Here is a 20,114-nt window from a genome sequence, read left to right as displayed (position 1 = left end):
CAGTGTCTTGTAATCAAATCATTTGCACCCCCATATTACTCTGAGATAAAAAGAAAAAAGAATATAGCATTTATTATTTTCACAATGACACCCTAACAAATGGCACAGGGAAAGACATCGAGAGTAAGAAATCATGACTCTAATCACAGAGTGGAGTCTTCTGATTTTAACTTCGTCCATCTTATTTTCCCTATGCACATTTGAAATGTCACAAATAGCATTAAGCTCCTCCCTCAGCATTATTTAGGAAAATTTAAATTGCTTTAGTGCTACTTGTCACGGCTTTGGCTCTTCCTTAAAATGAGCTAAATCACTAAGACAATGGGAAAAAAGAAGGTCCAGGCGTCCATCGGCAAGGACACCAGTGGAACAGAGGAAGTTTGTTATTTCCAAATTCCAGAAACAGTAAGAGTATAAAAGTTGAGAGATTTAGGTAAATTTACAGAGCAACACTGAGGGCAGAGAAAAGGATCTGTAATTCTGAAATTGGAGAACATATTTATCAGGTTTCCAGGGAAAGGAATGTGTTTTGCTAGACAGGCAAGGAACAAATCTTTTCTTGCTGAAAAATAATCCTGGATCAAAAATATGGTGGATTTAAGGAATTTAACAGGGAGGGTAATTACAAATAGGATTTTACTTTATTCTTTTTCTTTGTAATAACAATATTTATTTGAAAAAAGTATGCAAAAGTGAATGATATACACACATATGTAGATAAATGCATCTAAAGTTTACTGCTTGAAATATAACTACAAAACATTACTTTTAATGACAACCTTACTACTAATTCCTCTTATAATTCTGAATGTTATGTATATTTCAAATTTGAAACAGAAAATCCATTACTTTTGTAATGAATGATGCCAGATTTAGTTTTGTTGCAAAAACTGATGGGAAGGAAATAGTAGGCAATGTGGATAGTGGGGCATGAGAAGGTCAACTTCCCAAGTTCACAGCTCTAAAAGATGCTTTGAGTGGACCTGAGCACTCTGAGGTGCAGCCCCAGCATATTAAGGGTGTGGCTGTCAGGAAAGGAAAGACCATGGGAGGTTCTAGGAGAAATATGGACAGAATAAGCTGCTACCTAGAGGAGAATGTGAATTTAATATTGATATCAAAGTGAATGCATAGAGGACACAGAGGGCTAGTCACATGATATGGCCATATATGAAGAGTATACAAGAGTTTATAATTTTAATGTAAGACTATATTTTATGTTAGCATGTTACTTCCATCTATGCAAATGATTTATCCCCAAACCCCACCTCCATTTTCTAAACTGCTTAGATGATAAAAATATATGCCATTGTGGGTTTTAAACCTGTTTAATTTCAAATATCTTAACGATAATAATATATACATTGCAAATAAAATTTCACTATAATTTTTATGTTTCTTTCTAGATTATAATATTATATTGAAAATATCTGTATAAATGAGCAGAGTTATTACAATTTTTATTGTTTTTCTCGCTGTTATAAAGATGCTTCACCTTCTATCTCCTCATATTATTAGTATTTTGTTTAAAGCACCACGTGACATTAATTTGTAATAGCCTGATTTAGATGAACTTCTTCCTATCATTGAATATTTTAGTTGTTCTCAGCTTTCACTATTATAAATGACAATGGCACGATCTTTCATTATAAAACTTCCTCGTCTCATTTCACCTGCAGAATAAATTTTTAGAGTTGGGGTTCCTTGTATAAAAAACACAAACATGTTGATGATTCTGAAATTATTTACTAATATGTGTTTCAAAAGGATTACATGGATAAAACAGTTTCATTGCAATTTTAGAATGGGTATAATTAAAAAATAGCATGATGTAAAAAACGTATTCTTATGACTCATTCAATTTTCCAAATCACTTTACGTCTGTAGGGAAATGCTGCTTAAAAACAATGCCAACATCAATCTATGATTTCTACTTTACAAAACACATTAATAATAACTGTCTGTTTTACTTCCATGGGTCAGGCAGCTTGAACAAGTGTTAGTGTCTATTTTATAACACAGGAGGCTGAGGCATGGTGGTTTGTTCAATGACACATGGCTAGTGCATGATGAAGCTGGGATTGCTAGCTTTTTAGTAGCACAAACTGAACAACTTCTTTTGTTTTTAATTAAACTTTTTCTTGGGAGTAATTTTAGATTAACAGAAAAGTTGCTAAGAAACCTTGGAGAGTTCCTGTGCACTACTCACTTAGTTTCTCATACTCTTACCATCTTATATTACCATGTGTATGTAAAAATCAGCTTATGTGTAAATCTCATAATAATTCCCTCTTTTATTCACCTATTTTTCAGAAGTAATATATAGGTATACATAGACAAATATTAACACATGCAGATACACATATGTGCTATTTGACTGATCCATTTCAGGTATGCGTGTAGATGAGCATCCAATCATCTGGTGAAACTGTGTCTACCTATGGAAAATGAACTCAAAGGCTGGAGAATGTTCTGGATGATTCGTTCCAAACCTTTCTGTGGGTAAGGTGGATGGCTCTGTAAGTGAGTTACTAGTCACTACATTGATAAGGGCACTTCATCACAAGCAATATTTTCACATTTTCAAATTTGACCCGCCTTATAATCCCAGGAGATGAGCAGGTGAGCTATTAATATATACACACCCCTCTGCTTAAAGATAATGTCAAATACATTTGAAACATGTATATCCTTAGTAGGTATACTGGATCAGACCTGAACACATTGTGTGAATAATTGGCAAATAATTAATAAAGCCTCAAGACTCTATCTTATATGCAACTTGTTTCTCTTCCTTGCCTATGTAGTGGCTGCCAATTTGTACATGTAAGTGCTTGCAGAAACATCACCCCTGCTCTGAAATGCTTGCTGAAAAGGAAAGTCCCACTCCTTTCCCTGTTCATCCAGTGGGGCCAGAGGTTCTGTGTTCAAACCCCACATCCAGCATCTGTTGTTTGCTTGAACTTAACCTCTTTAAGCATGAGCTTCCCACCAATCAAACAGGGACCATAGGACTATCACAGACTGTGTTCTAGGCAGTGGGTCCTGAGCCCCACTTTACTACACTTAGTCACCATGACAACACTCTCCTATATGCATTATGATTTTTGTAAACTTCTATTCTCATTGTTAAATGACAGATTAAAAATAAACTCAACAATTAGTAATATTTGTTATGTATTAAGTATATAGACTGACATTTTCCCCAGATCATTCTCTTTTATGAGGAATGAATTAATTCATTTAAAGGCGCCACACAGTTCGGACTTTCAAAGAAATATTTGAGGAATAGCCATGATTTTCAAGAAGCTTTTAAAATGCATGTTACTTTGTCTTCTATTTGTAGGTGAGGCAGTGTGCAGATTAGGGTGGCATGCTGATCACTCATGCCCGCATTTCATGCCCGTGGCAGGCATGGCCAATAAATTCAGTCTTCCTTTCTTCATAACTTGTGGAGGTGGCTTCAGAAACCTTCTCAATTATTCATTCTGGGAGCCACTAGTAAATGATCAAAGCTGTCACTTGACAGAGATGAAAACTATTTCTCTTCTCTACCACATGTGTATACTTGCCTTCCCCCCTTTCAAACTCGGCCTCTTTTAAAGTAGTGTTATAGTTATTTATCTACATCCCAATTCTGTCTGTCCTGTCACTACTACTTCAACAATTTTGAGTTTTGTGTTCTCAGTGACAACACAAGCACTCATGGTAATTTTGAATATGGATGCTCTAACCTGCTAATGATAATAACGCTATAAATTGAACTGAAGCAAACTTTTCTTTATCATAATTGCAGATTCTACATGATCACCACTGTTGGAGGTTTCACCTTTTCCTTGGAAATCATGCAAAATCGAAGCTTTGTTACTGAGTTTGTCCTCCTGGGGCTTTCACAGAATCCAAATGTTCAGAAAATAGTATTTGTTGTATTTTTGTTTGTCTACATTGCAACAGTCGGGAACAACACCCTAATTGTAGTAACCATCCTCAACAGCCCTGAATTACTGGGGTCCCCCATGTACTTCTTCTTGGCTTTCCTGTCCTTCCTAGATGCATGCTTCTCCTCTGTCTTCACCCCGAAGATGGTCGTGGACTCCCTCTATGAGAGCAAAACCATCTCCTTTGAAGGCTGCATGACTCAGCTTTTTGCTGAACACTTCCTAAGTGGGGCAGAGTTGATTGTCCTCACAGCGATGGCCTATGATCGGTATGTGGCCATTTGCAAGCCTTTGCATTACTCTTCCATCATGAACCACAGGTTCTGTGGCATTATGATTGGGGTAGCGTGGACAGGGGGCTTCCTGCATTCCATGATACAAATACTCTTTACTTTCCAGTTACCTTTCTGTGGTCCCAATGTCATTGATCACTTCTGTTGTGATTTTCAGCCGTTACTGGATCTTGCCTGTACCAACACTCACGTCTTTGGCCTTTTTGTGGTAGTCAACAGTGGGGTTTTTTGTATCATAACCTTCTCCTTGTTGCTTGTCTCCTATGGTGTCATCTTGTTCTCTCTGAGAATTCATAGTTCTGAAGGGCGGAGAAAAGCTCTGTCTACCTGTGGATCTCACATTGCTGTTGTGATTTTGTTCTTTGTCCCATGCATATTTGTTTACGCACGACCTCCATCTGCTTTCTCCTCTGACAAAATGGTGGCAGTAGTTTACGCCATCCTGACTCCCTTGCTCAATCCTCTGATTTATACCTTCAGGAGTAAAGAGGTAAAAAATTCCATGAGGAAAGTATGGAAGAGATTACTAGTGGTTTCTGATGAAAAATAAATTAGTAAAATTTTTTTTTATAAAATCAAGATTAAGAGTAACAAAGTCAACATAGTCTTGGACAAAAACTTTATGGACTATACATTCTATAGAAAAAGGTAACATAATGTTATAACAAAAAGCATTAATGGGGGCTCAGAAAATTTTATTTTCACCCTCTGATCACTCATCAACTCTGAATTGGCAGCCCAGTATCCACGTATGTAAATTAAGAGCATTCAAATTTATATTTACTTAGAATGTAATAATCAAAAATTGTCAACCACATATCCATTATTTCGAGCTTTCTTTTATCAGTGCTCAACTCTAACAATTCTTTAACCCCATCACAACCTACAAACCATTGCTCCTGTCAACTTTTTACATGACCTCAGGCATATACCTCCTAAGAAACTGTGTAAAATAGTTCTCTGTGTCTCAATTATTCCTCCTCCAGGTATGTGCATGTCTTACCCTCTCACTTCCCTTAGTTGATTATTCAAATGTATCTTCTCAGTAATGCATTTTCTGACTACCTCACAATATAGCAAATCTCATCCACTCACTTTTTGTTATTCCTATTCCTACATTTCTGCTTAATTTTTCTCTTTAACACTTATCATTACCTAGCATGTCATGCAGTTTATTCATTTTATTTATTGTGTATACACTAGAAACTAATACATACAAGAGTAAGGATTTTTATCTTTCTCAAAAACTTTACTGTGGGATCTTAATATCAGATGATTAAGAAAAATAATAAAACTTTATCATTAGATCACCAGTGCCTAAAACAGTATCTGGCACATAGTAATGGTCAATATATATGTATTGAATTAATAAATGAACAATAATAAAAATATATAAATAGGCTTCTGCTCCTGGGTGTGATGCAATAACTTGGGCCAAAAATACTCTTGCTGTGAACAACTAGAAACACCAAATACAGTATAGGAATCACTTGTATGAGATACTGGAGACCTACTGAGAAAACTGAAACTGAAAGGTATAAGATTAGAGACACAAGATCTTCAATAAAGTGAGTTGAATTTTGTGGCCACGTTTACCCTGGGAACATGTCTTGATTCTTGGCAGGGGCCTGAGGTGGAGAGTCTGAGCTTTGCACAGGTGGAGGGCCCCTGCTGGCGGTGGGGTGGGGGAAGAGACATCAGCAGAGCTTTTGGAGGAAATTTGGAGACCCTGAATCAGGCAGTACTTTTTCCCCAGTTTTAGGGGCTGTATAGGGTTGTTATGGTTTGAATTCTATCCCCTCAAAATGCTGAAGTCCTAATCCCCAGTGTCTGTGAATTTGACCTTATTTGGAAATAAAGTCTTTGAAGATGATCGAGTTAAAATGAGATTATTAGGGTGAATCCTAATACAGCATAACTGTGTCGTCATAAAAATGGGAAACAGAAAAACATGCACATGGGGAGACTGTCACGTGCAGAGAGAGGCAGAGAGATTGGGTGATTCATCTGCAAGCTAAAGAATTTCAAAATTGCCAGCAAGTCATCAGAACCTAGGAGAGAGGAAAGGAACAGATTTCCCCTCGTAGTCCTCAGAAGGAAGCATATAATGAAATGAAATAATAAAAAGCAGAAGGCAAAGAAGCAGAATATAAAAATGAGGAGAACATAAACAAAGTCAAAACCTGCTTCTTTGAGTAAATATGCACCACTGTGGTAGTAGTTACATGGGTGTATACATTTGTCAAAACTCCGCTGCTATACATTTTAAAATGCCATATTTTATTGTATGTAAATTATACCTTAAGAGGTGCATTTAAAATAAAAAGATGTAAAAATAGCCTTTATTTTCTTTTCTTTCCATTTTTCTCTTTTCCTTTCTGCCCTTCACTGACTTACTGATTTCAGAATACTTTGGAAATTATAGAAGTTTTATTAGTTGTTATCATTGTAACTACTGATAATGTATTTTATCAATATCATTAGTATTAATAATTATTATTGATTATTATTTATTTTTCTGATTATTAAATATTATATTTAATGGTAATATTTTCCAGAATAGGGAATTAAGAGAAGTTAAGAAACTTGCCTAAAGTCATAGAAATACAAATAATGGATTTACAATTCAATTGTATTGGTATTAACATCTATTTGAGTCTTTATCTGGGCCATTCAAAAAGATTTGGCCAAAAGAAGAAATCTTTTGGCAATTTTCAGTAGTCTACACCTGAATGTGACTCTGAGGGTATGCCTGAGGGAGCAGCTGGTCACTGCAGTGAGAGGTGTCCCTTAGCATAGGGAGGAGGGGAGGCAGGCTCTGAGGACAGAATCTGCCTGTTGACAGCCTTGCTTGGGATTAATTGGCCCCTGGTTTACTGTGATCTTAGATTAACTGTGCTAAATATCTCATTGAGCAAATTCTTCAAGGTTGGGTGGGAAGGGATGTGGTCTTTCTCCATCTGGAGGCTGGGCCTTTGTGAACTTTTATGAAATCTCTGTAAATATTTGACAGAGAAAACATACATGTCTAATTCACATGTTCTGCTGGAGAATATTTTGGATTAATACAGCTGTTTGTTTTTATAGAGTTGTTTCTATACAGAATAGTGGAATATTTTCTTTTTCTTTTAGAATGTTCTAGAAGCTGAAGTAAGAAGCTTTCTCCTGGTACTTTAGACTCATTTTTGGAGTCTAACTCGGGTCTCCTTAGGAAAGATTGGCTGTCTGTGGAATATCTCCTCTCCTCATAGCTTCTGCAGCAGAGTGAACAACTCTAAAGTAAAATTTACACCTTTTAGACATTCTGCACTTGATTATCTTCTGAGTGAATTGAATTGAAAAAGAGAAAACTTTGAGCTTTGTATCAGATGTCATCTCTATTTTTTTTTACAAGGAAAATAGGTACATTTTCAAGCCCAACCAAACTATTTCTTCTCTCCTGCCTCCAACTCAGGAGAACTTAGGGCAGTTGTCATCTAGTTCTGTCTCTTCAAAATCTTGAAGTTCCAGGGACATATTTCCCCCAATGATGCAAATATTCTAATGTTTCAGGATTCCCCAGCTTACACTGGCGTCTGCTTGACACTTGGCTTTATGCTGGCTCCACCTGTGTGGTGGAGTCAGATGCCTTGCATGGCAGGGTGGGCAGAGCATAAGAAAGGGATTGCTGTGGATCACTCAGGCTTGGGTTCCAGTCCATATCCTTGGTAACTGCTCACTGCTATACTCTCCCTCCCAGTTTAGCCTAAAGTGTGCAAAGCAGAGCCAAGGCAATGTGCCTGTGAGATACTGTAATATCAAATGGACAAAAGACGTTGAAGGAAAAGTGAGAGAAGGATACACATAAGAAATACATGATGAATAACACACACACACACACACACACACACACTCACACACATTTTAACAGTGGAAGGCCATTAATAGTGAGAGAGCTCTTTGGGAAAATCTGAGAAGGCTTTGCTAAGCAATTGGTACTTGAACTGGGTACTCTGTGCCCAGGTAGAAATGGAGGGTTGAGGCTATAGCAGAGGACAGGTCATTCAGCTTCTGTGAGATATGGAATATTTAGGGAGTGTGATGTCTACATGTAGTTATGAGGCACGGAAAATGTCAGGCGTGGCTGGAGCACAGATGAGCAGGAGCACTGGGAGGACAAGTGCAAGGCAAGTGAGGGCAACTAGTCGGGAGCTTTGAAAGCTGCAGTGAGCATCTCAGCCATTACATTTGGTAATGGGAGTGATCGTTTTTTTATTTATGAATCATCATGTTTTTAAAATGCCAACTTTTCTTTTACAAGTGCTGGAAGGCAGGCAAAAAGAGGTTAAGACAGTAACATAAGAAGATAAACACCTGAATTTGGGTCCTTCCTCCTGTTTAAAGACACAGAATAGCTATTTCAATAAAGGTCTATGAGAATCCACTTCAAAAAAATCTAGGATTGATTTTCTGTTGCTGCTGTGATTGCCTTGGGGGTCTTTGTCATAAATTCTTTGCCTAGGCTGATGTCCATAGGAGTTTTCCCAACATTGTCTTATAAAATCCTTACAGTTTCACACCTCAGGTTTAAGTCTGTTTTCCACTGTGAGTTGATTTTTTTGAGAGGTGAAAGGTGAGGATACAGTTTTCATCTTCTACATGTGGTTATCTAGATTCCCAGCACTATTTATTGAATAGAGATGCTTTTCTCCAATGTATATTCTTGTCTGCTTTGTCAAAGATTAAATGACAATATGAAGATGGTTTTATATCTGGGTTCTCAGTCCTGTTCCAAACGTCTATATCTCTGTTCTCGTGCCAGTATCATGATGTTTTGGTTACTATAGCCTTGTAGTAAAGCTTGAAGTCTGGTAGACTGATACTTCCAAGTTTCTTCTTTTTGCTTAAGATTTCCTTGGCTATATGAGGTCTTCTCTGGTTGCATACAAGGCTTAGAATTATTTTTTCTAGATCTGCAAAGTATGATAATGATATTTTGATAGGAATTGCATTAATTCTGTAGATCACTTTAGGTAGTGTGAACATTTTAACAATATTGATTCTGCCAATCCATGAGCAGGGCAGGGTTTTCCATCTGTTTACATCTTCTATAATTTCTTCTCTCAGTGATTCATAGTTCTCCCTATATATGTCTCTCACCTTCTTCATTAAATATGTCACTAAATATTTAATTTTCTTTGATGCTATTGTGAAAGGTGTTGCATCTTTTATTTGATTTTCCACTTGACTGTTATTGGCATATATGAATGCCACTGATTTGTGTGCATTAATTTTGTATCCTGAGACTTTATTGAATTCATTTACCAGTTCCAGGAATCTCTTGGTTGAATCCTTGGTATTTTCTGGATATAATAGCATATCTTCAGCAAAGAGTAATAGTTTGACCTCTTCTGCCCTTATTTGGACACCCTTAATTCCTCTCTCTTGTCTCATTGATCTGGAAAGGACTTCCAGCACTATGTTGAATAGAACTGAAGATACTGGGAAACTTTGTCTGGTTCCTGTTCTAGCAGGAATGATTTTAGATTTTTCCCCACTCAGTATGATATTGGCTGTGGGTTTATCCTATATGGCCTTAATAATTTTAAGGCATGTCCCATCTATGCCTATTTTCTTAAGAATTTTTGTCATAAAACTGTGCTGGATTTTGCTAAATGCTTTTCTGGGGTCTATTCAGAGAATCATATGGTCTTTGTTCTTGTTTTTATTTATGTGGTGAGCTGCATTTATAGATTCACATATGTTGAAACAAAATTGCAACTCTGGGATAAAGCGCACCTGGTCATGATGAATTAATTTTTTTTATATGATGCTGAATTAGAAGGATATTGGTCTGTAGTTTTCTTTGTTGTGTCCATTCCTGGCTTTGGTTTCAAGGTGATATTGGCTTCATAGAATGAGTTGGGGAAGATATCATTATTCTCAATGTTATGGAATAAATGGGACCTGATCAAATTAAAAAGCTTCTGAACAGCCAATGAAACTATCATTAGAGTGAATAGACAACCTACAGAATGGGAGAAAATATTTGCTTTCTACACACCCAATAAAGAGCTGATAACAAGAATCTATATAGAACTTAGGAAAATTAACAAGAAAAAATATAACAACCCTATCAATAAATGAGCAAAGGACAAGAACAGAAACTTTTCAAAGGAAGCCACAATAATGGCCAGCAAACATATAAAAAAGTGGTCAACATCCCTAATCATGAAGGAAATGCAAATCAAAACCACAATGAGATATCACTTAACTCCAGTGAGAATAGCCTTTATCAAAAAGTCCGATAACAATAAACCTTGGCATGGATGCGGTGAGACAGAAACACTCATACACTGCTGGTGGGACTGCAAACTAGTGCAACCTCTGTGGAAAGCAATATGGAGATACCTTAAACAGATACAAGTAGACCTACCATTCGATCCAGCAATCCCATTATTGGGCATCTACCCAAAAGAACAAAAGTCATTATAGAAAAAGACATCTGCACCCAAATGTTTATAGCAGCACAATTCACAATTGCAAAGATGTGGAAACAACCCACTGATCATCACCTAAGAACACATTAATCGGGTGTCAGGCAGATGTGGGGTGGGGAGGCAATGGGTGTATACATACATAATGAGTGCAATGCGCACCATCTAGGGGATGGACACACTTGAAGCTCTGACTCAGGGAGTAGGGGCTCAAGGGCAATATACATAACCTAAATTTTTGTACCCCAATAATATGCTGAAATAAAAAAATGATTAATAAAAAAAAGGAAATACCAAAAAAAAAAAAAAGAAACCAAAAGAACAAAACAGGATACGAATGAAAAATACTCTAAAGAAATTGAAATATTAAGAAAAAAACAGAAATCTTGGAAATGAAGGATGCAAACAAGGAACTTCAAAACACAGTGGAAAGCCTTAAAAATTGAATGGATCATGCAGAGCAGAGAATGTCAGAGCTTGAAGATAATGCCTATGTGCTAAACAAATCAGATGAAGAAAAAGAACACACAAGCAGGAGACAAGAACAGAATATACAAGAATTGTGGGATTACATAAAGAAACCAAATATAAGAATTATAGGCATCCTGGATAGAGAAGAAGAAAATACCTAAGGGCTGGAAAATCTGTTTCTTGGAATACTAGAGAAAAATATGCCTGGCCTGGCAAGAAACCTAGGTATTCAGATACGAGAAGCACACAGAATTCCTGGGAGACTCAAGATGAAGTGGTAATCACCAAGTCACATAATTATCAGACTGGCCAAAGTAAACATGAAAGAGGAAATCATTTGCATAGTAAGACAAAAACAACAGATAACCTACAAAGGAAAATCTATCAGACTAACTGCAGACTTCTCAAATTTAAACCCTGTAAGCCAGAAGGGACTGGGGACCCATCCTCAATCTTCTTAAACACTTAATTCCAGAAGGAGATTCTAGAAATATAGGATGCACTGGAAGGAACATGTGGGAGGGAGGTCTCACTTCTCTGGGGCATGATTCCGCAGTGAATTTAATTTGGAAGTGGCCTTGGGGATAAACAGTATGAACAACTCAGTGAAGTATTTTGCTGTTTATTGGTAAGGGCCTATTAATGTCTTTCCTTACCTGGGAGAAGATTTCTCCTTGGGAATTAATGTTACCATCAAGATACACAATATTAATAAAAGCCATTACCTTACTAGACATGAACCATATCAAAGCAGTCATGCAAATGCTTTAGAAATATACAAAACAAAGCTAATATTTTAGATTTTCCAGTTTTGTGCACTGACTAAAAATAGTATAAAAATTTTGTTCAAATTATTTAGATTGGTGAGATTTTAAATATGTTTAATTCTTCATACATATTCTTAGCAGCTTTCAAATTTGATGATTCATCAGTCATATCAACTGTTTATTCTTGAAGCTAACTCTGGATAATTCCATAATCCAAACTGTAAAATGTTTAAGAAAATTGAAGATTGTCATTCTTTGTGCAGGTACAAAGAGATATGTCCCTGTGTGACAAGGCATTTATAGCTTCAGTGACTGAGTGTGCCCTTTTCTTTTCTTCACAGTCACACCTGGATTTATATGGTGGCAATTCTGACTTGTCTGCTATCAAAATAAGCTGTCATTTTCTGGGACCAAAGATGAAATACAAAACCCAGGTAATATATTTACAAAAACTTTTTGCTGCTATTATAATACTAGCAAAATAGGCTTACTTTGAATGATTTATGTATATTTCTTTAGAAGATTTTATCATTTGGTCTCAAATGTTTTTTGCCAGAATCTCCAAGAATAAGACAGACAGTACATACATTTCCTTCATTTTATACAATATTATAGAATGAGTGCAATGGCCATAATTTTCCCCAAATTTTTTACTAGCTTTGTTTAAATGTAAACTGAAATAGAGAAAATGCATAACACAATGTAGAAATATAATGTGATATATGTGGTCTTCACAATAACTTCTTTTAGGTTGCTTTACATAAGTTTGAGAGCTCAACAGTTATGTATTATGTATCTTACCACATTAAAGTTAATAGTAAGGATTAGTACAGCTCTTTATAAATTGTACACTGTGTATTTTTAAATGTTCTGGTTCTATGTAGATGTTTTATTTCTGTAGATTTTTTTTTTATTTTTATAAAATATCCATAACACACTGTTGTGCAACCATCATCACTAACCATCTCCAAAAATTTTCATCATTCCACACTGAAACTCTGTACCCATTAAACAATAATTCCCCATTCTCCCCTCCCCTTAACCACCAGTAACCACTGTTGCACTTTCTGTCTCTATGAATAGGACTATTCCAGGTGCCTTGTACAAGTGAGATCATAACGTGTTTTTCTTTTGTGTCTGGTTTCCTTCATAGCTCACTCAGCATGTCTTCAAGGTTCATCCATGTTGGGGCATGTATCACAATTTATGCATTTTTAAGGCTGATTAATATCCCATCGTAGATAATACCACCATTTGTTTATTAATTCATTAATTGATGGACACTTGAGTTGCTGCTATGAACATAGATGTACAAATATTTATTCCAGTCTCTTATTTCTATTCTTTTCTTCATATGCGCAAAATAACATCTTGATATTCAAATTTATTGTCCCTTTTTACAAAATGTGTAATCCTGTTCTGGGAAATCAAGTTACTCATTAAATTCATGAACCTGCACTTATGCCCTATTAGAAAGAATATTTTAGTTTCTGTGGAAATAGAGGTTATGAAATTTGTTAGGTAAAAGATCTATAGAACCTTAAGGAAAATGCCTACATCTATTTCTGCCTGTGGATTAATTGCATTGATCTCTTCTCCTTTTTTAATAATACATACATTCATTATTTGTCAATTATCCTCAATAAAGTTGGAAAAAAATTGCAAAGGACCTCACATAGGTGATTAACTGTGGAGGTCTGGTAGCCTGAACACAAGCCTTGGGGGGTTGGAAACACTGCTGGTTTTCTGAGGCTGCTTTGGGACAGGGGAGATGGGAAGTGAGAGAAGTGGTGGAGGACATTGCTGGTGGCAGGATCAGCAGTGGAGAAAGTGAGAGCGGCAGCAGCAGCAGCAGCAATGGTGGTGCGAAGGCACCGAGAACAGAGGAAGTAAAATGCTTGTCACCATCTGCTGTCCCCAGGAAGTTTTAAGGTCTTAAGCTATAGTGAATGGAACTATTAAACACCACAGTATGCACCTTTACAAAAAGGTCCCTCACATTAAGTTTAGTTTTACTGATACATTTCAAAGAATAAAAAGAGGTATGGAGAGAGACAGTGAATTCCCACACAGTACTGTGAGTGGGAATGGAAAGGACAACCTCCATAACTGTGCACAATAATGACGAATCCATCCATCCCATAGGGAATGCTTCTTTGGATAATTACAAAGGAGAGTGGACTTCGGGAAAATTCTTGTAATATTAATTGTGAAAATGTGGCACTAAAATTACATGGGGAAACAAATAATACTAAATAATTTCTTCAGTGTATTTAGTGTTTATTATTTGGCAGGAAATTTTCTGTGAGCTTTATTTCCATTATCCTATTTAATCCTTAAAACCACCCTCTATGGTAGGTGTTGTTATAATTCTGATTATAGAGATGATGTTAAGTCATTTATCCAAGGACACACACTTGGTATATACAAATTCTGAAGCTCAAATTCCAAACCAGAATTTAGAGCCTGAGCTCTCCAAAACTATACTATTGCAGGTAGACCAGCCCACCCTTGCAAAATTACAAAGCAGAACAAAACAAAACTGACCATCACTGAATGCAAGACAGGCAATTCACCTTCTCAGATTATTGCTTTCTTTATTTGTCAGCAAAGTCCATCTAACTACAGGCAGGTATTAGAGGTAGCATTTTTACTTTATTATGAAGATATTAAATTGGAAAAATGTTTTATTTCTTTAAAATTTATCTTGTTTAGAAAACAATCAGATGAACTGATTAGATGTTTATTAGCACCTGAAATTCCTCCTGCATCATATCTATTGTCAATGCTCTATTATTGAAAACAGCTATTGTTTACAGAGGAAACAGTTTTTACTATAAAGAGAGTTAAATAGAAACATTTAGGTATTGATTGTGATCATATGTTTCAGTAGGGTCTTGATGAAAACTCAAAACTCACATACTATATAAGTGATTTATTTTTATCTTATGTTGTTGAGTTTGGCATAGTATAGATCTGCTTGATTTTTGTTATTTAATTGTCATGTGGGATACTCACCATGGATTAACATTTCTTTAGCATTTCTTAATGATTTATATGTTCTCCGTCAATATGTTAAGAAATTTAAAGAATCTTACAGATGTTTGAATCAGATATATTTCTTTTTTCATAAAATATAGCATTGATAAAGTATAAAATTTTGTATCATTCAGATGGATTGATAATTTTTGACAGTTTAGAGTAATAATGCTGCTAAGACGTTTTTAATAGTGAAATATTGCCTAAGCACTTACAGTGTTATACACAAGTAAGTCTTGTAAGTGCTCAAGGGGTGAGCAGGAGATCTCCTCCTGCTGGAAGTTATCTCTTGAATGTTTAGACAACTCATATGAACTGTGAGTATTTATCTTCTATTATAAATGTAGGTATAGCTTCATAATTGTGAATGAGGACATTTGTTTATGTGCATATGCAATGCAATATCAGAAGCCCAAAAGATGGAACTCATTCTTTAGGCAGCTGGTCTTTCCTATTAATCCATCCTAAAGTTTAAATGGGGATTTTTTTTTTTACCCAGAAATATAAAGATTCCTAGTGGCAAGTGATGGTACTTATGTTGTACCTTCCAGGCCACCACTTGATTGACAGCTTCAGGAATCTGAAATTCATCTATTCTTAACTCTTTCAGACCCTGCAACAAAAATGCTTGCCCATTTTAAAGCCTATTTCATTCAGCTTATGGCCTTTGCTGGTTTCTATCTGCCTTTTCCCAGTTATCTTTTATTTTCTTTCTGTCCACACTTTTGTTCTCCCTCTCATGCTTGAGTGTAACTTGGCTCACCTAGAGGCATAAAGGATAGAATGATCTCCTGATCTTCAAAAATGACCGTCAACAAATGTACACACTAGAATGGAGCATATTTAAAATAATTATGTTAATACAAAGTTGCACATGTTATACATAAAATTGGCCCTGGTTCACATCTGAAAGACCCAGCAGTTTATTTACTTTGTTCAAGGTAGAATGAATGTCTTGTATTCAGTATGAACTCAGGTGGCCAAGAACTAATGAACAAATAACTCATGTATTAATTATTTTAAAAAATCAAATAACTTTTAGCACATGCTAAATCATACCAATTAGTATAAAAATGATCTACCAGCATAAATGACATCATGTAATTTATGATAAATTTGTCAGTAAGAACACAGAAAGTTTATCTAGAAAAATCATTACATTTCCAATAAGAACATAAGGCAGAACATGATTTTCCCAAGTTTGCTAACATCAAAATCAACCAATATTTCCAGATTTTGAGCATTCTTTCTACTATACCATGATTTTCCCCAAAATCCTTATTTTTGACATTCTGAATTGATCATGGTTAAAAAATAATAAATTCCAAACAAAATTTAAATGTGGGGAAAATGTGTGTACAACGCCCATCCACATTGAGTTGTATTATCAATTTTTTTTCCTTTAATAGCCTCGATTGCAATAAATGGCAATTCAGTGTGTGTGTGTTTGTGTGTGTGTGTATGTTTTCAAATACAACATTGTCTTCATTGTATTTTCATGGCTGGTAGGAATTTGATACAACTATCTCCATTCACTCGCTCTGTCATGAGCTTAGAAATTCACTTTAATTATACTAAGTATTCAATGAGTACTCACCATGTGCCTGGATTTTTCATTGCTGTGAGTGAGTTATTCCTAGATGATGGGAGCAATTTGAGATGATAGTAAAAAATTTCAGAAAGGCAAATATCTGAACATCAGTCTATAATTTTATCTTCCATGTACTGGGTATTACTTTACATCAGTACATATGTAAAGCCAAAACATGAGACTGTTTGCATGGTAGATTTTAAAGAGCCAAGAAACCCTCAAGAAAAAAACATAATACCGAAAACGCAGTATTTGTGAGAGGCACTCTAGAGAAAGCAGCTGTCCTGATTTCAGTAGATCATCTCAGAGATGTATCTGCTCCTATATACCTTCCAGTTACAATGCTGAAGTCTCATCACTGCAGCTGAAGCAAGAAATTTGTGAAAATGCAGAGGGTAGTTGAGGAAGGACGTTCCACACACATATTTTCTAATGAGCTACCCTGTGTGAGGCCCTGTGGGGAAACACTGCTGACTAAGGCTTTACACTTTTGACATGGAGCTTGCGATCATCTCAAATTCATCATCCGCCCTTTTATTGCAGGCTGTGACACCTGAGTTCAAAATCTTTAGAAGAACATGGGAAAGAGGAACAATGTGACTGAATTTATCCTCCTGGGGCTCACACAGAACCCTGCGGGGCGGAAAGTTCTGTTTGTCGTGTTCTTACTCATCTACATTGTGACAGTTCTGGGCAACCTGCTCATCGTAGTGACCGTCGTGGCCAGCCCGTCCCTGGGTTCCCCCATGTACTTTTTTCTGGCTTATTTATCATTTATAGATACTGTCTATTCGACCACCATTGCTCCCAAAATGATCACGGACTTGCTTTCTGAGCAAATGACCATTTCCTTTCAGGCATGTATGACTCAAATTTTTATAGATCATTTATTTGCTGGTGCAGAAGTCATTCTTTTGGTGGTGATGGCCTATGACCGCTACGTGGCCATCTGTAAACCGCTTCATTATTTGATCATCATGAATTCGCACGTGCGTGTTCTCATGCTGCTGCTGGCATGGATTGGAGGCTTTCTTCATTCGTTAGTTCAATTTATTTTTATTTATCAGCTACCTTTTTGTGGCCCCAATGTCATTGACAACTTTGCATGTGATATATATCCCTTGTTGGAACTTGCTTGCACCAACACCTACCTCATTGGACTTTCCATGATGGCTAATGGAGGGGCCATTTGTACTGTCACTTTCTTCATTCTCCTCCTTTCCTATGGGGTCATATTACGCTCTCTGAAGGCTCAGAGTTTGGAAGGGAAACGCAAAGCCTTGTACACCTGTGCGTCCCACATCACTGTGGTCATTTTATTCTTTGTCCCCTGTATCTTCCTATATGCAAGGCCCAATTCTACCCTCACCATTGATAAATTCATGAGTGTGTTTTTAACTTTCATAACTCCCATGCTGAACCCCCTAATCTACACCCTGAGGAATGCAGAAATGAAAAACGCCATGAGGAAACTGTGGAGTAAAAAAGTGACCTTAGTTGGATGAGGGATGTATCCCTATTGGCAGAACATGACATTCATTTTTTTCACAGAAGTAAGGAATACTTTCACTATAATTGTTATCATTCCTTTTGGTTATTTAGCCTATTTATTCTTAAACATCCATATAAATTAATATTTATTGTAATGGAATATGCTATATCCCTTAGAGACCAAGAGAATTCCATAGATTTAATTAATCCCTTATACTGTTTATGCAATCATACTGTGTTAAGATTCTTTGGTGGACAATAATTTTTACTTTTATATCAAGTTCTTATTTAAAAAGACATACTTAAATTTTTGTTTTTTCTTCCCAAAGGGCTGGAGTCTTAATTAAAGGCACCCAAGCCACTGATAAGCCAAAGGAGGGAACCAACCAAATAAATACCCTGTCATCCTTTCCTCCCCTCCCTGATCGCTAGCATCCACCTGTTGGCCAGAGTGTAAGGCAGCTGGTTAAAGCTGACCTTGAAAAACAACCACCCAAGGTGGAAAAGAGTGAGAGTAGATCCAAAGGGTGAAAGCCTTATACAGAGTTTAAAAACACAGGAAATAAGTAGAGACTTCTGTCTTATTTGTTTATTCAATCAATGTTTATTGAATACCTTTGTGAGTCAGACACTGAACCAAGTGCTGGGCATAAAAAGGAGAACAAGACAGACAGAGCCCTCTTCTCTGCAGCTTATTTAAAGAGCATTTAAATAGAACAAGGGAGGCAGGTGAATTAGAATTAATCTGTATATCAACAGTGTGCTGAACATGAACCAAGAGTTGTAAAAGAGTTTTTCAAAATATATTTAAGGAGGAGTTTTCTAACATTTCTTACCAGCTGAGAAGGAGTCAGAATTTTTACAGGTGAGTGCTCTCTGCCTGGATGTCCTCCAACAGCTGGGAATTCAGCATCCTCCTTAGAAGCTGAATTAGAGAGCTTCAAAGATTTATTCTGTTTTCTTTTTATAAAATAGAAAAAGAAAAGCATGTTTCTTCTCTTCTGGCATCCCATGAAAGAAAATAGTTTCTGTTGTTAAAATGTCTTTGGCTTATCTGAAAACCCAAAATAAATAGTGCCTTTTCCATTAAGAATTTTGTTTTTACAGGTTAATCCACCACTTCTGAATTTGCCATCAGCATTGAAATAAAAGAAATCAGAATGAATGTGACTGGATTCATTCTAATGGGACTCACGCAGAATCCTCAAACGCAGAGAATTCTATTTTTGGTGTTACTTATCACCTACATTGTCACTGTCCTAGGAAACTGGCTCATTGTGGTTACCATAATCTGTAGCCAGACTTTGGACTCCCCAGTGTATTTCTTCCTGGTTTTCTTCTCTTTGATAGATGCATGCTATTCCTCTTCCATAATCCCTAAAATGCTAGCTGACTTGCTCTCTGAGACAAAAGCTATCTCCTTCAATGGCTGTATGACACAGCTCTTCGTTGAACATTTCTTAGGTGCTTCAGAGATTGTCCTCCTGGTGGTCCTGGTCTATGACCGCTATGTGGCCATCTATAGACCTCTGCACTATGTGACCAAGATGGGCCACCACATATGCTGTCTTCTGGTGGGGGTGTCTTGGACAGTAGATTTTCTGCACTCTATCGGGAAGATTTTAGTTACTTTCTGGCTCCCATTCTGTGGCCCCAACATCATGGATCACTTCATGTGTGACATTTTCCCACTGATACAACTGGCCTGCACTGACACTTTCCTTGTTGGTCTCCTGGTTGCTGCCAATGGTGGGCTAATCCCTGTGATCACCTTTGTGTCATTGTTGATATCCTATGTGTTCATCCTGTGCTCCTTGAAGACTCACAGCTCTGTGGGGAGGAAAAATGCCCTTTCCACCTGTGACTCCCACATCACAGTTGTTATTTTATTCTTTGTGCCCTGTATTTTTATGTATCTGCAACCAGTAGCCACCTTTCCCATGGATAAAGCCATAGCAGTGTTTTATACTCTCGTCACTCCCATGTTAAATACAGTTATCTACACAGTAAGGAATGCAGAGTTAAAAAATGCATTCAGAATGTTATGA

The 20,114-nt window shown here is 36.6% G+C and overlaps 3 protein-coding genes across 3 annotated transcripts; all 3 read left to right on the top strand.

Annotated features, from left to right (window-relative positions):
• Window positions 1-3,845: 3,845 nt before the first annotated feature.
• On the top strand, window positions 3,846-4,781 carry LOC138384437 (olfactory receptor 4C15-like). Its single transcript, XM_069469940.1, has one exon. The coding sequence runs from the start codon at window positions 3,846-3,848 to the stop codon at window positions 4,779-4,781; it is 936 nt and encodes a 311-aa protein (XP_069326041.1).
• Window positions 4,782-17,153: 12,372 nt separating this feature from the next.
• LOC138384436 (olfactory receptor 4A15-like) lies at window positions 17,154-18,080 on the top strand. The gene has a single exon (XM_069469939.1). The coding sequence runs from the start codon at window positions 17,154-17,156 to the stop codon at window positions 18,078-18,080; it is 927 nt and encodes a 308-aa protein (XP_069326040.1).
• A 755-nt stretch (window positions 18,081-18,835) lies between these two features.
• LOC138384938 (olfactory receptor 4C46-like) lies at window positions 18,836-20,114 on the top strand. Its single transcript, XM_069470580.1, has 2 exons — window positions 18,836-18,849; window positions 19,205-20,114. Exons 1-2 carry the CDS (start codon window positions 18,836-18,838, stop codon window positions 20,112-20,114), a joined length of 924 nt encoding a protein of 307 aa, XP_069326681.1.

This window comes from Eulemur rufifrons, chromosome 6 (assembly GCF_041146395.1).
Source record: "Eulemur rufifrons isolate Redbay chromosome 6, OSU_ERuf_1, whole genome shotgun sequence".
NCBI classification, from domain to species: Eukaryota; Metazoa; Chordata; class Mammalia; order Primates; family Lemuridae; genus Eulemur; species Eulemur rufifrons.
Note: the sequence above shows the minus strand (reverse complement) of the source record. Positions and strands in the feature narration are given on the sequence as shown.

What these genes read in the sequence shown, in the direction of transcription:
- LOC138384437 (XM_069469940.1), top strand. Translation starts at nt 3,846, where the DNA reads ATGCAAAATCGAAGCTTTGTTACTGAGTTTGTCCTCCTGGGGCTTTCA.
- LOC138384436 (XM_069469939.1), top strand. Translation starts at nt 17,154, where the DNA reads ATGGGAAAGAGGAACAATGTGACTGAATTTATCCTCCTGGGGCTCACA.